The sequence below is a fragment of the Microcebus murinus genome, chromosome 11 (genome assembly GCF_040939455.1).
Source record: "Microcebus murinus isolate Inina chromosome 11, M.murinus_Inina_mat1.0, whole genome shotgun sequence".
Taxonomy (NCBI): Eukaryota; Metazoa; Chordata; class Mammalia; order Primates; family Cheirogaleidae; genus Microcebus; species Microcebus murinus.
In genome coordinates this window covers 24,589,379-24,603,523 of record NC_134114.1, presented here as the reverse complement: position 1 = coordinate 24,603,523, position 14,145 = coordinate 24,589,379, and the positions used below count along the sequence as shown (strand labels likewise).

The following is a 14,145-nucleotide window of genomic DNA, read 5'->3' as shown; positions in this document are numbered from 1 at the left end:
GAGTTGACTATCATGAAAGCATGTCCCTAGCAATCTCCCTCCCATCTTTTATAATCTCAGCTTTAAGAGCTAAGTTTTCATAAGGCCAGTGGAGTCAGTTTTGCTGACAGTGGCCAGTCTGCCTTGGTCTTGTGCTTACTCCAGAGGAATGAAGAGCCCTAACTGCACACAGAGGGCCAGGCCCCTGCTGGAGACATTCACTCAGAAGGCAGGCAGCACCTTTCCTCTAACTTTTGAGATGTAACCTTGGGAGTTAATAGTCTACATTGTTTCTTTAGCATTAATTTATTGCCATAAACATAATTTTCCTTCCTGATTTTGTCATTGATCTGTAGTGTTTGATGAGAAAAAAAAACCTCTCTTTGGACAATTGAAGAAGTACCCTGAGAAACTCATCATCCACTGCAAAGACCTGCGAGTGTTCCACTTCTGTCTGAGGTACACAAAGGAAGAAGAAGTCAAAAGGGTAACTAGTTGCATGTGTTTTTAGGTTTTATTTCCCATCAGGTTTTCCCCACTAGCTCAAGTGTTTGCTTACATTGCATGAAGGTTTAGGGTAGCTATTCACTCGGTGAAGTTGAAATTGGTTATAATCCCATATTCTTTGATTAGCATATGAGAGGTAATTTGGGAAAGCATGCCCATGGCACATGGTACATTTAATCCTTCAATTCATAATGTTTTTATTCCCACAGCTACTAAATGGGAGGTGGTAAACCAGGTCAGGAGGCGCGTGGGAAAAAGGGAAGGATGGCACAGCTAAAAGTTTAGCCCTCTTCCCCTACCTCTGACAGCCTTTCTAAAACATAGTGGCAGTGACTTTTACAACTCCCGTGAGTAAATGAGTTCACCTCTGGGAGGTCGTGGTTGTGCATGGAAGGAAGAAGTATACAAGTCAGATGAGCAAAGCTACGTCATCAGATATGCTCTTGGAGACTAACCTTAATCTCCTGGTTGCCACAGCAAGTTGAGATATGTAACTGGACGAACTCAAAAAGTGGCTGTATCAGATATTTATTGTAACCTCCAAGATTTCTCTTACTGAGATATTGAGGGTCTCAAATTAGCAAGAGGTCAGTTCATGTATATTGTCTTGGCTACAGTGAATTATGGATACTTAGAGATAACTCCTTAATTTTCTTTCATTTAGTGTGATAATTCAGTTAGAATAATAAACGCAACACTGGTGTCTATTCTGAGCAGGAAAAAAGTGGTGTATATGTGGAAAATTCCCTGAGAAGCCAGAAACTTCAGTTTGATTGATGGTTTTAGTCATCTGTCCAAACATACTTTTTTTTTGGCATGATAGGCCAACAGAAAGCATGACAGATTGATTTCTTTCCCTCATCTTCTTAAAGATGTTCTTAAAGGCCACAACAATTAGGTCAGAACAGCTAAGTGTCTTGGTTATTATCTGATGTCAGCTGTCTTTTTTTTTTTTTTTTTTTAAACGGGGTCTTGCTCTGTCTCTGGGCTAGAGTGCAGTGGTATCATCATAGCTCACAGCAACCTCAAACTCCTGGGCTCAAGCAATCCTCCTGCCTCAGCCTCCCGGGTAGCTGGGACTACAGGCATGCACAACCACACCTGGCTGATTTTTATATTTTTTGTAGAGACAGGGTCTCACTATGTTGCTGAGGCTGGTTATCAGCTATAAGTCTTTGATAAGTCAGAATTTTGGAGTATCTGACTTAATATGACACTTAGGATTTTTAGTACTTTGTGTTTGAGAAATTAGATTATGTTTTAAAATTTTTCCTAGAAATTCAGAGTTCTCAGGGAACCTGACAGAGTGGCTACCATTCTCCTGATTTGGCATTATCCAAGAGCTAACATCATAGATACAAACCTCCATAAGAGTTAACATGTTGTTCGTTGGAGCCCCATTAGCATGCCTGAGAACCTAGACACTTTGACTCTTGTCTCTCATAAGAGTTCATCTGTCAGAAGTGTAACCATATCTATTGGTTGGTTCTTTTCTAGATTGTCAGTGGCATAATTCATCATACTCAGGCTCCTAAACTGCTTAAACGGTTGTTTCTGTTTTCCTATGCAACTGCTGCACAAAACAATACAGGTAAGTCTCTTCTGGGTTTTCATTTGAGGGTAGGCAGGACCCTTCCAATTCCCACCTGAAACCAATGGAGGGGGGGACCATCCATGGGTGGTTTTTGGTTTTTTTCCCCTCTCTTCTCTAGCTGTTGGGGGTCACCTCTTACTTGAGAGACTCAGTCAGAAGATTTCTACTTTGTTTTTCCTTGTGATCTTTGTTTTAACTTATCTTTTAGGTTTGTTGCTTAAGAAAGATAAAATCAATATAACTGGGAATGTGAGACTATAGGGACACAAAACTGAAACAAGTTTAAAATAACTATGTTTGTCCCTGTATTCTTTTTCCAGTTAAATGTACTTGATTTCATTTCACAAGACTCTAGAGAATGTCTTGCATTCTAGAAAGTTTTTAAATAACCAGAACATGCTTTGTAGCAGATATTTTGGAGGAAATGAGACAGTTGTACATAAGAAAAGCACATCAGAAAACTAGTTTGGTAAAAGAAAACTTAAGGTTCCAAATGTTTTCCATTCACTTTGCTGAAAAAGAAAGCAATCTTTTAAGTAAGAAACTCTGGCCATCTGAAATAGCCATTAACAATGCCTAGCATTGGACATGTTTTCACAGATGTCTGTCTTCTTCCTTCTCTAGTTCTCTTGCCTCAGTCTGTTCACTTGCTCTGCCTGTTACTCTTAACATGAAGTTGACATTTAGTGATCCTGAGACTTCTGTGCTTTTTTTTGTCAGGGAAGTGGCAGTTTCTTTTGAAAGCACATAAGGCTTTGTAATATCTTTTTGGAATACAGAGTTGCTTTGTTGCTGTCTACTCATTTAGTAAACATTTATTAAATGCTTGCTGTGGGCCAGGCCTTGTGTAGATATTACGATGAACAGGACTAAATCCTTGCCCTCAAGGAACATAAAGTCAAATAGGAGAGGCATGTTAGTGGTGTCTCCTCCAAGGGAAGTGCCCATCCACCCTGGGGGAGGGGCAGACTAACAGGGAGAAGGCTGTGCCTCTGCTGATAGTGGAGGATGTGGGAGCATTTGATAGGCTTAAAAAGGAGTACTTTAGGCAGAGGGATTGGCATGTACAGAGATGTAGATATCTCAGAGAGCTTGTTGCAGTTTGGGAATTATAGTAATTAGTAGAAAAGGTATGGGTTTTGGCGTCTTTCCCATCTGAGTTCAAATCCTGGCCCAGCTGCTTTCTCATTGTGTAGTTTGAGGATGACACTTAACTCTTGAGACCTCTGTTTTCTCATTTTAAAAACAGCAGTGTTAATACTTCCTTGAAGTCCTGTGAAGATTATAAATTGTTAAATGCACGGCACATGGTGGTTAGTCACTGAATGAGAGTTAGTTGAGAGCAAACTGCATATTCTTCAGGACAGATTATGTTCAGAGAATTATACTGACACAGAATACACTTAACGCTCATATTAGGCTGAACAGAAAATTTGTTCCTTAGTTCAGCAAATTTATCTTTGTGAATGACATCTCTTCCCTGTAGCTATATATACAAGTGCTGATTAGCTGGGTACTGGCTTATAGCTGCTGCAATATGAGATATACAAATATGACTGCTTTGATTACTATAATTTATATAAACATTTACTGAGTGAGTACACATTTGAAAAATCATAGTCTATTTTTAGAAATTCTGTGTCCTTTATATCCTGATTCTTGTTCTGGACGTAGCACAGGATAGTTTCTCAGCTTGTCAGCATGTTGATCAGCGTGCCAGAATTCTGACCTTCATCGATCCTGGCGGTTTCATTACCTTCTGGTGGCTTTTCGTGCCAGAGGCCCAGGATATGTAGCACCTTTATTCTATTTTAATTCCATCCTCCTTCTCCTCCCTTCCTTCCAACCCCTATTTTTTTTTTTTTTTTTTTTTTGAGAAGTAAAGGTTATGACTGATAGATGCTAGTTGCCCAGTGAGCTTTTACATTGAGTAGGGGTTTGTAGAGGTGGGTGCTTTGCAATGTGAATACCATTAATTATTCCCTGGCTTAATAATTCACAAATGAGTTTTGGCTGAGAGGTCCTAAAATATTATGACATGGCATTTTAGGCAAGTACTTGCCTGTATTACTAAGAAAATGGCCAACTATACTGAGTGGGTGGGAGTATTGGTATTACTTATGTCCATGGGGAATTTTTTTTTTTTTTTTTTGCATTAGTACTTTATGGAAATTTCCTTTATAGCTGCCTGGGTTTGAATTCCTGTTCTGTCATTGCCTGGCTCTGTGACCTGGCTAAGTTACCTGACCTTTCTGTGTCTCATCTGTAAGATTAAGGAAATAATATTACCTATTGTATTATCTATCCTATAGGAATGTGAGATTGAGTTCATAAAATGTAATATGCTCAGAACATTGCCTGGTACATAGTAAGTGCTATATTAATGTTGACTATTATCATCATCATCATTATTTGTGCTATAATCTGGTTTTATTAAAAGGAGCAGGTGGGGCTCCCCCTTCCTTCCCCCTCCCTCTAAAAAAAAAAAAAAAAAAAAAAGGAGCAGGTGGTGTAGTTTTATCAAACACTTTGTTTTTCCCAGAAGGTTTGGTTTTTGAAGATGTGTAAAAGCTTAAACTTATCTGTGATAGAATTTATGTAAATACTGGAAGCTATTTTGGTGCATGCCACTCCCTACAAGCAATGCTGTGGTGAGAGGACCAAGGACATGTGTGCTGAGCTGTAAAAGCAGTGCTTCTGGCATTTTGTTCTAGCAGGTAGTGGCTGGGCTGGGTTAGGGGCAGAAGTACCCATCACCCTGATGCATCCCTTGGCTGGCAGGCCCTGACCCTCACCATGACTGTCTGATCAGTTTGTGGCCTTTAGTAACCAGCTGTCACACTGAACAATCCTCTTGCAGGCGGTGCCTCTTCAAACTGAAGGAGGATTTACATTCAAGAATCTGGGATGCTATTCACACCAGTTTGTCATCTTATGCACATATTGGTAGGGCTAAAAATAGTTCATCATTTTAGCATTTGTGCCAACTCTGCTTTTCAGTGCTTCACACGATCTTTTTGTGTTATAGCAATTATCTCATGGTCAGATGACTGAAAATGGAGCTATAAATTACTTTTCCAAGGAATGGAACAAGAACAGTTCCTTTCCTACGATATAAAAAGACAGAGCCTTGGTCATAATTTTGGATTAATGATCAAAAAATGAAACAAAGTTAGGATTAAGCAGTGAATCCATTCTACTTAGATAAAAATGGACCTAGTAGAGAAAACTGGGACCTTAGAAGGGACTTTCACATAATGAAAATACCAGTGCTTCACGAAAAGATTTTATTGTCTTTTTTTTTTTTTTTTTTTTTTTTTGAGACAGAGTCTCGCTTTGTTGCCCAGGCTAGAGTGAGTGCCGTGGCGTCAGCCTAGCTCACAGCAACCTCAAACTCCTGGGCTCAAGGGATCCTCCTGCCTCAGCCTCCCAAGTAGCTGGGACTACAGGCATGTGCCACCATGCCCGGCTAATTTTTTGTATATATTAGTTGGCCAATTAATTTCTTTCTATTTATAGTAGAGACGGGGTCTCGCTCTTGCTCAGGCTGGTATTGAACTCCTGACCTCGAGCAATCCGCCCGCCTCGGCCTCACAGAGAGCTAGGATTACAGGCGTGAGCCACCACGCCCGGCCTTATTGTCTTTTAAATTTTGTTTTGTTAGCCACTGATCCCAAGAACCATACAGTAATGTTTGACACACTTAAGGACTGGTGTTGGGAACTGGAGCGGACCAAAGGTAACATGAAGTACAAAGCAGTGTGTGTCAATGAAGACTATAAAGTCTGTGAGAGGTAAGCTTTTAATGCTGGGGACATGCATTCATTTGAAGTTCACCCATTTGAAGTGTATAATCATTTTTAGTGTCTTCACAGGGTTCTGCAGTCATTATCATAGTCAATTTTAGAACATCTTCATCATCCCCTCCAAAAACACTCCATACCTATTAGCAGTCACTCCCCATAACCCCCCTAAAAACCTCTCTCTTCTCTTTCTCCCCTGCCTCGGCAACCATTAGTCTACTTTCTGTCTCTAGATTTGCCTGTTCTGGACATTTCATATGAGTGGAATCACATAAGATGTGGTCTTTTATGACTGGCTTTGTTTGCTTAGCATATTTTCAGAATTCATCCATGTTCTGGCGTGTGTCAGAATTTCATTCTCTTTTATTGCCAAATAATGTTCCAAGGTACGAATACACCATATTTTATTTATCCATTCATTAGTTGATGGACAATTGGATTGTTTTCACTCTTTGGCTCTTCTGAATAATGCTGATATGAGCATTCATGTACAAATTTTTGTGTGGATATGTTTCCATTTCTCTTGGCTATATAGATGCCATATAAACACTCTGTTTAACTTTTTGAGGAACTGCCACACTGTTTCCAGACACTGCACCATTTTTACATTCCCAACAGCTGTGTATGAGGGTTTCAGTCTCCACATCAAAACTAACTTTTTAAAGAAATTTTTAAAGTCTCTTAAATACCCCAAAGTGAATTTGTATCCTTTTTTTGTCATTGTTGCCATTATTGTATCTATAATCTAAGTGTAAAACTCACAGAGGCATTTCTCAATTTATATTGTCTACCTTCTTTTTATATTGTATATTTCTCTTTTTTTTTGAGACTTTGAGACAGAGTCTCACTTTGTCACCCAGGCGAGGGTGCTGTGGCATCAGCCTCGCTCACAGCAACCTCAAACTCCTGGGCTCAAGCAATCCTCTTACCTCAGCCTCCCAAGTAGCTGGGACTACAGGCATATGCCACAGCGCCCAGCTAATTTTTACTATTTTTAGTAGAGATGGTCTCACTCTTGCTCAGGCTGGTCTTGAACTCCTGAGCTCCAGCAGTCCTCTTGCCTTGGCCTCCCAGAGTGCTAGGATTACAGGCATGAGCCACCATGCCTGGCCTGTATATTTCTTTTATTTATTCATTCAACAAAAATTTTGAGTTCCTACCATGTGCCAGGCAGTGTCCTAGCTACTAGAGATACAGCTGTCAACAGAATTCCTAAAAACCTGTGCCCTCCTGGGGCTTTCATTCTAGTGGGAAGAAGACAATGATAGAATAAAGAAGTAGATTATAACATATTAAAGGTAAGTGCTGTGGCGAAAAACAGATTAGGTAAGAGGTTAGGGAGTGCTGGAGGGGATGGAGGGCGTGCTGGTCAGGAGGTTTGTGTGTAAGTAGCCTTTGAGCAAAGCCTTGAAGGCGGAGAAGCATTGAGTCAGAGGACACCTGAGGACAGAGCATGCCAGGCAGAGGGAAGAGTAGGGGCAGAGGCGTGTGTACAGAGTGGTGAGGAGCCTGGGGAGAAGTGAGCAGAGGAAAGAGCAGTAAGAGATGAGAGTGGGGAGGGGAGGAGGCTGGCTGGTGACGCCCGGAGGCTTTTGACTGACCACGAGGGGAGCTTGAGCAGAGGTGGGACGTGATCTGACCTACATTTTTAAAGGATGACTCTTCATAATCTGTTTTTAGAAACTTGAATCTTATCATTTTGGACCATACTTCCCAGCACCCTGCTTACAGTGTTATAAAACGTTTTTTGTAGAGCTCTTTATATTCACAGTACTGATAGGCCTCTTCAGATCAGTTTTGATTTCGATCAATTGCAAACATTTGCAAAGTTAGTGTCCCCCCCCCAACCCATGCCCCTGTCACAGCGTGGGCTATAGTGACAGTGGGGAGGGGCCTGCAGGGCCCTGAATGGCCCCCGCCTCTGTGTCACTGTCAGCCCCAACCTGTTCTTTCCTCCTTCCCAGTTATAAAGCTCTCCCCCTACCTTGCTTTTCTGTCCTACAGGATGCATGATCCAGAGAAAGCTGTGCCTTGTTTCTCCCTGGACCACTGTCATAGTTGGCTGCACGGTCTCCCCCGTGCACTCTGGTCCCCAGCATCCGTTCTCCACGTAGGAGGCCAAGTGGGCCTCTCCACACGCATCTGGCCATGCTCCTGCCGCAGTGGCTTCCCACCATTCTTGGTACGGTGCTCCAAGGCCCTTCATGGTTTGACTCCAGTTTTGTGTTGCACCCCTCTGGCCATGCTGACCTCCCTGCCACAGGCCTTGCCTGGCAGTCTCCTGTCTGGAAGTGCCTTTTGCTTGTAGCTGCACAAATATAATTAACTCTACTTCAGTGGTCAGCTCTCAGCCCAGGTGCCACTTTCTTAGCTTTCTCAGGACTAGGTCAGGTCTCCTTGTGAGAGCTTTCACTGCTCTGTATGTCCCTCTTCATAGCACATCCTGCAATCAAGAGTTCATTTTTATCTGTATCATTATTTGGTTAATGTTTGTTTCTGCAAACTCCAGCTCTATGAAATCAAGGACACAGTCTGGTTTTGCTCATTGTTTACCCTCAGTACCAAGCATAGTGCCTGGCTTCTAAGCGGTGGACGGTAAATAGAAGAAAGAATGAATAAATTAATGAGAAGCCCATGAGTAGTTAGATGGGGAGACTCTAGACAGTTTGGATTAGACTAAGAAACTGAGTGTCTACTCCTTTCTGTAGGCCAGAGCTGGCTGTTCAGTACCACAGGTCTATTTCTTCTCTTTTTTCATTCTCCTCCTGAAAAACCTTTCCTCATCTCACCTCCCTGTAATGATATAGGAAGGTATGCAGCCCTGTGGGGTGTGTACGACACAGAGGGACCTATGAAATGATGCCAGCACAGGAGGAAGACATTGCTGCTTGGGGCTGTGCCTTAGTGGATCATACAATTTTGTGTGAATAAAATCATGCTGTATTTGGAGAGGCTGTTTACCTTGTAGTCTAAACTCATCCTAATGACTAAACTACTTTCCAAGGAGAGAGGGTTAATTGCTTGTATCCGTGGGGAATCTCACGGATACGAGCACAGAGACTCCATGAAATCCAGCTGGAGTTGAGTGGGCAGGAGAGGACAGCCTCAGAACCCCTCACTGGGTGCAGTGTTCTTCCTCTCTGTACAGCCGCCTCCGCTGAGTGAGGGATGCTGCATTTGCTAGTATACTTGGTTCTCTTGGTTTTGGGGGTTTTTTTGAGATAGAGTCTCACTTTTCTTCCTCTCTGTACAGCCGCCTCCACTGAGTGAGGGATGCTGCATTTGCTAGTATACTTGGTTCTCTTGGTTTTGGGGGTTTTTTTGAGATAGAGTCTCACTTTGTTGCCGAGGCTAGAGTAGTCATCATAGCTCACTGCAACCTCCAGCTCCTGGGCTTAAGTGAGCCTCAGCCTCCCAAGTAACTAGGACTACAGGCATGCACCATCATGCCCAGCTAATTTTTCTATTTGTTTGTAGCAACAGGGTCTCAAACTCCTGACCTCAAGCGATCTTCCTGCCTCGGCCTCCCAGAATGCTAACATTACAGTCATGAGCCACTGCTCCTGGCTAGTTCTGACTTTTTTGAGTGAAAAACTCTTAGGAAAAAATTAACTAGGGAACTAACATTGTAAAATATTCATCCTCACTAATTAGGGAAGGCATGCAAATTTTTTAAAACCATTAGGCCCCCCCTCAGCTTTGTAGTGTGAGCCACTGAAGAAGGAGCTTAGAATCTAGTTTAAACAACTCTGCAGGTGACTGTCCTGAAATGGTTGAGAAACAGTGGCCTATTTGTAGGTTACTGTCTACAGTGCTGCTTCTCACAGTTTAGTGGGCATCTGAGTCACCTGGCGATTTCGTTAAAATGCAGAGTCTGATTCAGTAGGTGGGGTGAGGCCTGAGAATCTGCTTTCCTTATAAGACTCCAAGTCATACTGCCGTATACTTTGAGTAGCAGGATCTTCTAGAACAATGGTTTTCATCCTGACTGAATACCTGGAGAAATTTTAAGCTTCTGATTTAATATTCTGGGGTGGAGCCTGGGCATTGGTAGTTATTTAATCATCTCACTTGATTTTAATGAGTAGTCTGAATTTGTGAGCCATTGATCTGTGAAGACGTTTTTACTTCATTGACTGCACCTGCAGAAGGGGAGCCTTACCAATCACCCATTCAAGCAGACAAATAAGAAAATATTTGTGTGCTTATTTGAAGAAAATAAGCACTTCAAAAGCCAAGTATTCTTCACAGTTTTGATGGTTTGAGGCATCTTAGCATTGACCAGTATTGCCAAACCTGGTTTTACATCACAGTCTTGTGGGAAGTTTTTTTTTCTTAACTACCTTTAAGGATTTTTATTTTAAATTAAAACTTTCAAGCAGTATAAAAGTGGATATGATGAATTCCCTTTTACCCATTGCCCAGACTCAGCAATTATTAACTCATGGGTAATCATGTTTTATTTATTTATTTATTATTTATTTATTTATTGATTTATTTATTTTTGAGTCAGCGTCTCACTCTGTTGCTTGAACTAGAGTGCCCTGACATCAGCCTACCTCACAGCAACCTCCAACTCCTGGGCTCAAGCAGTCCTCTTGCCTCAGCCTCCTGAGTAGCTGGGACTACAAACATGCGCCACTATGCTCCGCTAATTTTTTCTATATATTTTTAGTTGGCCAATTACTTTCTTTCTATTTGTAGTAGAGACAGGGTCTCACTTTTGCTCAGGCTGGTTTTGAACTCCTGAACTCGAGCAGTCCGCCCGCCTCGGCCTCCCAGAGTGCTAGGATTACAGGCGTGAGCCACTGCGCCTGGCCAGTAATTGTATTTTATACCTCCACCTGCACCCCCCCACCCCCCCACCCCCGCGCTTTGGATTATTTTGAAATAAATCCTAGAGATCAGGCGGGGCATGGTGGCTCACGCCTGTAATCCTAGCACTCTGGGAGGCTGAGGTGGGTGGATTGCTCAAGGTCAGGAGTTCGAAACCAGCCTGAGCAAGAGTGAGACCATGTTTCTACTAAAAAAAATAGAAAGAAATTAATTGGCCAACTAAAAATATATAGAAAAAATTAGCCGGGCATGGTGACACATACTTGTAATCCCAGCTACTTGGGAGGCTGAGGCAGAAGGATTGCTAGAGCCCAGGAGTTTGAGGTTGCTGTGAGCTAGGCTGACACCACGGCACTCTAGCCTGGGCAACAGAGTGAGACTCTGTCTCAGAAAAAATAAAAAATCCCAGAGGTCATGACATTTTATTCATAAATATTTTAGTATATATCTCTAAGAATTAAAGATTAATTCCTTGTAATTCTTATTAAATATATATATACAACCATAAAACCATAAATATAACCATAAAACCATTATTATACCATTCAAATTTTATAGTAATTCTTAAATATCCAGTTAGGGTTCAGATTTTCCCCAGTGTTTTATGAATTGTTATAGCAGTTTCTTTTTTATCTGTGTTATTGTTAATGAAGACTTAATGAGATTGCTATTTTGCAGTTAGTTGATAGGTTTGTTTGTTTGTTTGCCTTTTGAGACAGTCTCACTCTGTTGCCAGGGCTAGAGTGCCATGGCTCAGCCTAGCTCATAGCAACCTCAAACTCATGGGCTCAAGCAGTCCTCCTGCCTCAGCCTCCCAGGTAGCTGGGACTACAGGCATGCACCACCATGCCCAGCTAATTTTTTCTATATATTTTTAGTTGTCCAGTTGATATCTTTCTATTTTTTTTTTTTTTAAGTAGAGACGGGGTCTTGCTCTTGCTCAGGGTGGTCTGAACTCCTGAGCTCAAATGATCCGCCCGCCTCAGCCTCCCAGAGTGCTAGGATTACAGGTGTGAGCCACCGCCCGGCCAGTTGATAGGTTTCTTAAATTGCTTAATCCATAGATTCTTATGCCATCATATCTTTCTTAAAATTTGTTGAAGAAACCAGGCCATTTATCTAATAGTTTCCCATGGCCTAGATTTTTTTTTTTTTAGAGATAGGGTCTCGCTCTGTCACCCAGGCCAGAGTGCAGTGGGTCTGTCGTAGCCCACTGCAACCTCAAATTCCCAGGCTCAAGTGATCCTCCTGCTTCAGCCTCCCAAAGTGCCAGGATTACAAGAGAGAGCTGCTGTGCCTGGCCCACAGTCTGGATTTTTATGATCACAGCCCCATGGAGATATTTAATATGTTGCTCCATCTTCAATGAATTGATTAGGTTGACCACATTTGAGTTCTGATCTCTAACTGTGAAAATCCATCTTTCCCATGACCTAATACTTAACAGATTTATGTCAAACATACGGCATGTATACAAAACCATCTAATTATTTTCTGTTGTAATTTAACACCGTAAGCACCTTATTTCTCGTGAGGCTTTATTTCCACATCTTTGAAGGACACATGTTTGCAGATTCACAGTAACTGAACTTAGGCAGATTTCTTGTTAATAGAAACCTACATCTGCTAACTAAAAGAAGAGATGATGTTCCCATATATCTTTAATCTCTACAACTCATAAAACCTAACTCTGTGTCCTGCTACTTAACGGGTTTGTTTTTAAAGACAAAATTTTCTCCTGTAGAAATTAAAGTCATACTGCTTGAGTTCAGGTCTCAGCTCCACTATATGTTTACTAGTTGTCTAAACTGGGAAGGGTCTTAGCAGAGTTGTCTCAGTTTCTTTATCAGTAAAATGGAAATAATAGTGTATGAATACCTCATAAGATCGTTAGGATTAAATGAAGAATTCATGTTAAGTAATTAGGACAACGACTGGCACATAGTAGCACTTAAATGTTATTTTCAGAGCACTTGATAAAATGTTTGGGCAGCAATCATAATTACTGATTTTTATATTAGTTTAACTGAAAGCAACACAGGTGCTTGTATGGTTACTATATGATAAGAACAATCACTCCAAATTTTGGATTTCATATGCTTTTAGGTATCATATTTTCTAATCCCCTCATTTTATGGAAGAGGAAACAGACCCAGAAAGGTAGAAAAACTTGCCTAGGGTTGTGCAGAATCAGAGACAGGGCCTGGATTTGAACTCAGATTCCCAACTGATTTGGCCAGAGTACTTTACACCAAATTGAGAGCAGCAATTCATCTGAGCTGGGTCTTCTTAACAGGGAGATATGGTTCTTGTCATGACACTCTGCTTAGTTTCCTTGTGTTCATTGAACTTGAGCCTTTACATTTTGTGAATTAAGTGTAGTACTAAAACTGGATGACATCTCTTTCTTCTAGGTTGCCAGCATACTTTGTTGTCCCCACCCCTCTTGCCGAAGAGGATGTGCAGTGCTTTCAGGGTCGCGGCATACCAGTAAGTGCATCTGGAAACCCTAGGAGGCACGGCTTCCTCATTGGTCCATCCTGACAGAGTGATTCTACTTGAAGCCTTTGGCTTTGGTACTGAAGAGTTTGTACTCAGTCCAAGAGTGATCCAAAAATATCTTAGGGACTCCCTAGAGGAGTCTCTTGGACATGACTGGAACAGAGTTCTAAAGTTTTCACAAATGTTCCTGAGTTTTTAGCAGAGATATTTAAAAAGCTTTAAGAGGATCATAGATCTGTCGAGGGTTGAAAGAAAACCTAGTTTGACACCTAAACCATTTTAAACCTGAGCTGAGCCACTCTAATGGTAGTAGGATTTAAGATTCTTTTTGTCAGACAACTGAAATATGATTCAGACAACTGACTTGTTTGGAGAAGCAAAAAATAAATAAATAAAATAAAAAGATTCTTTTTGGCCCACACTTTTAATCTTTGTATGGTCATGGTTATGTTTTCTCCCAGAGACAACATGGAGTGCTTCTTAGTTTTCAAGAAGAGAATGGAATGGGAGTTGTATTTAATGTGTCACTGATCAAAGAAAGCAAGACTCTGGCAGTTACTCCGGTTTCTAATTGGTGGTTGGGAATTGCCAAGCCTGCAGGGTATTTAGTAAGGAATGAAAATTACAAATAAATGCTGTGCTGTGCACACGGCTGGTTCACCAAAAGGGTCATTCCCATATGGGTGAAGGGGTGGTTAAGCAGGGGTCACATGCCCAGAAGCCCATGGCAGCAAGGTGTAAGTAATGAGCGTGACCCTCGCAGTGAACCAGAGGCCCTCTGCCCGGTCTGGGGGACAGCTCTTCAGCACTAGCCAGTATGTGCCATGTGTGACTATGGGCCGGGTGTTGTCAGATGTCCTGATTTTTCAGGAGAAGCTGGAGATACAGATCTTTGTATGCATTTTCCTGATTTCTAAATATATG

At 41.6% G+C, this 14,145-nt stretch overlaps 1 protein-coding gene across 2 annotated transcripts in view; it reads left to right on the top strand.

Moving 5' to 3' along the window:
* The window catches only part of MTMR12 (myotubularin related protein 12), a 76,675-nt gene that overhangs the window by 36,069 nt on the left and 26,461 nt on the right, over positions 1-14,145 (top strand). For both annotated transcript variants that reach the window (XM_076007959.1, XM_012738445.3), the window contains exons 5-8: positions 336-466; positions 1,984-2,077; positions 5,745-5,874; positions 13,134-13,209. In XM_076007959.1, coding sequence (XP_075864074.1) covers positions 336-466; positions 1,984-2,077; positions 5,745-5,874; positions 13,134-13,209 — 431 coding nt within the window. The remainder of the gene's footprint in view (positions 1-335; positions 467-1,983; positions 2,078-5,744; positions 5,875-13,133; positions 13,210-14,145) is intronic.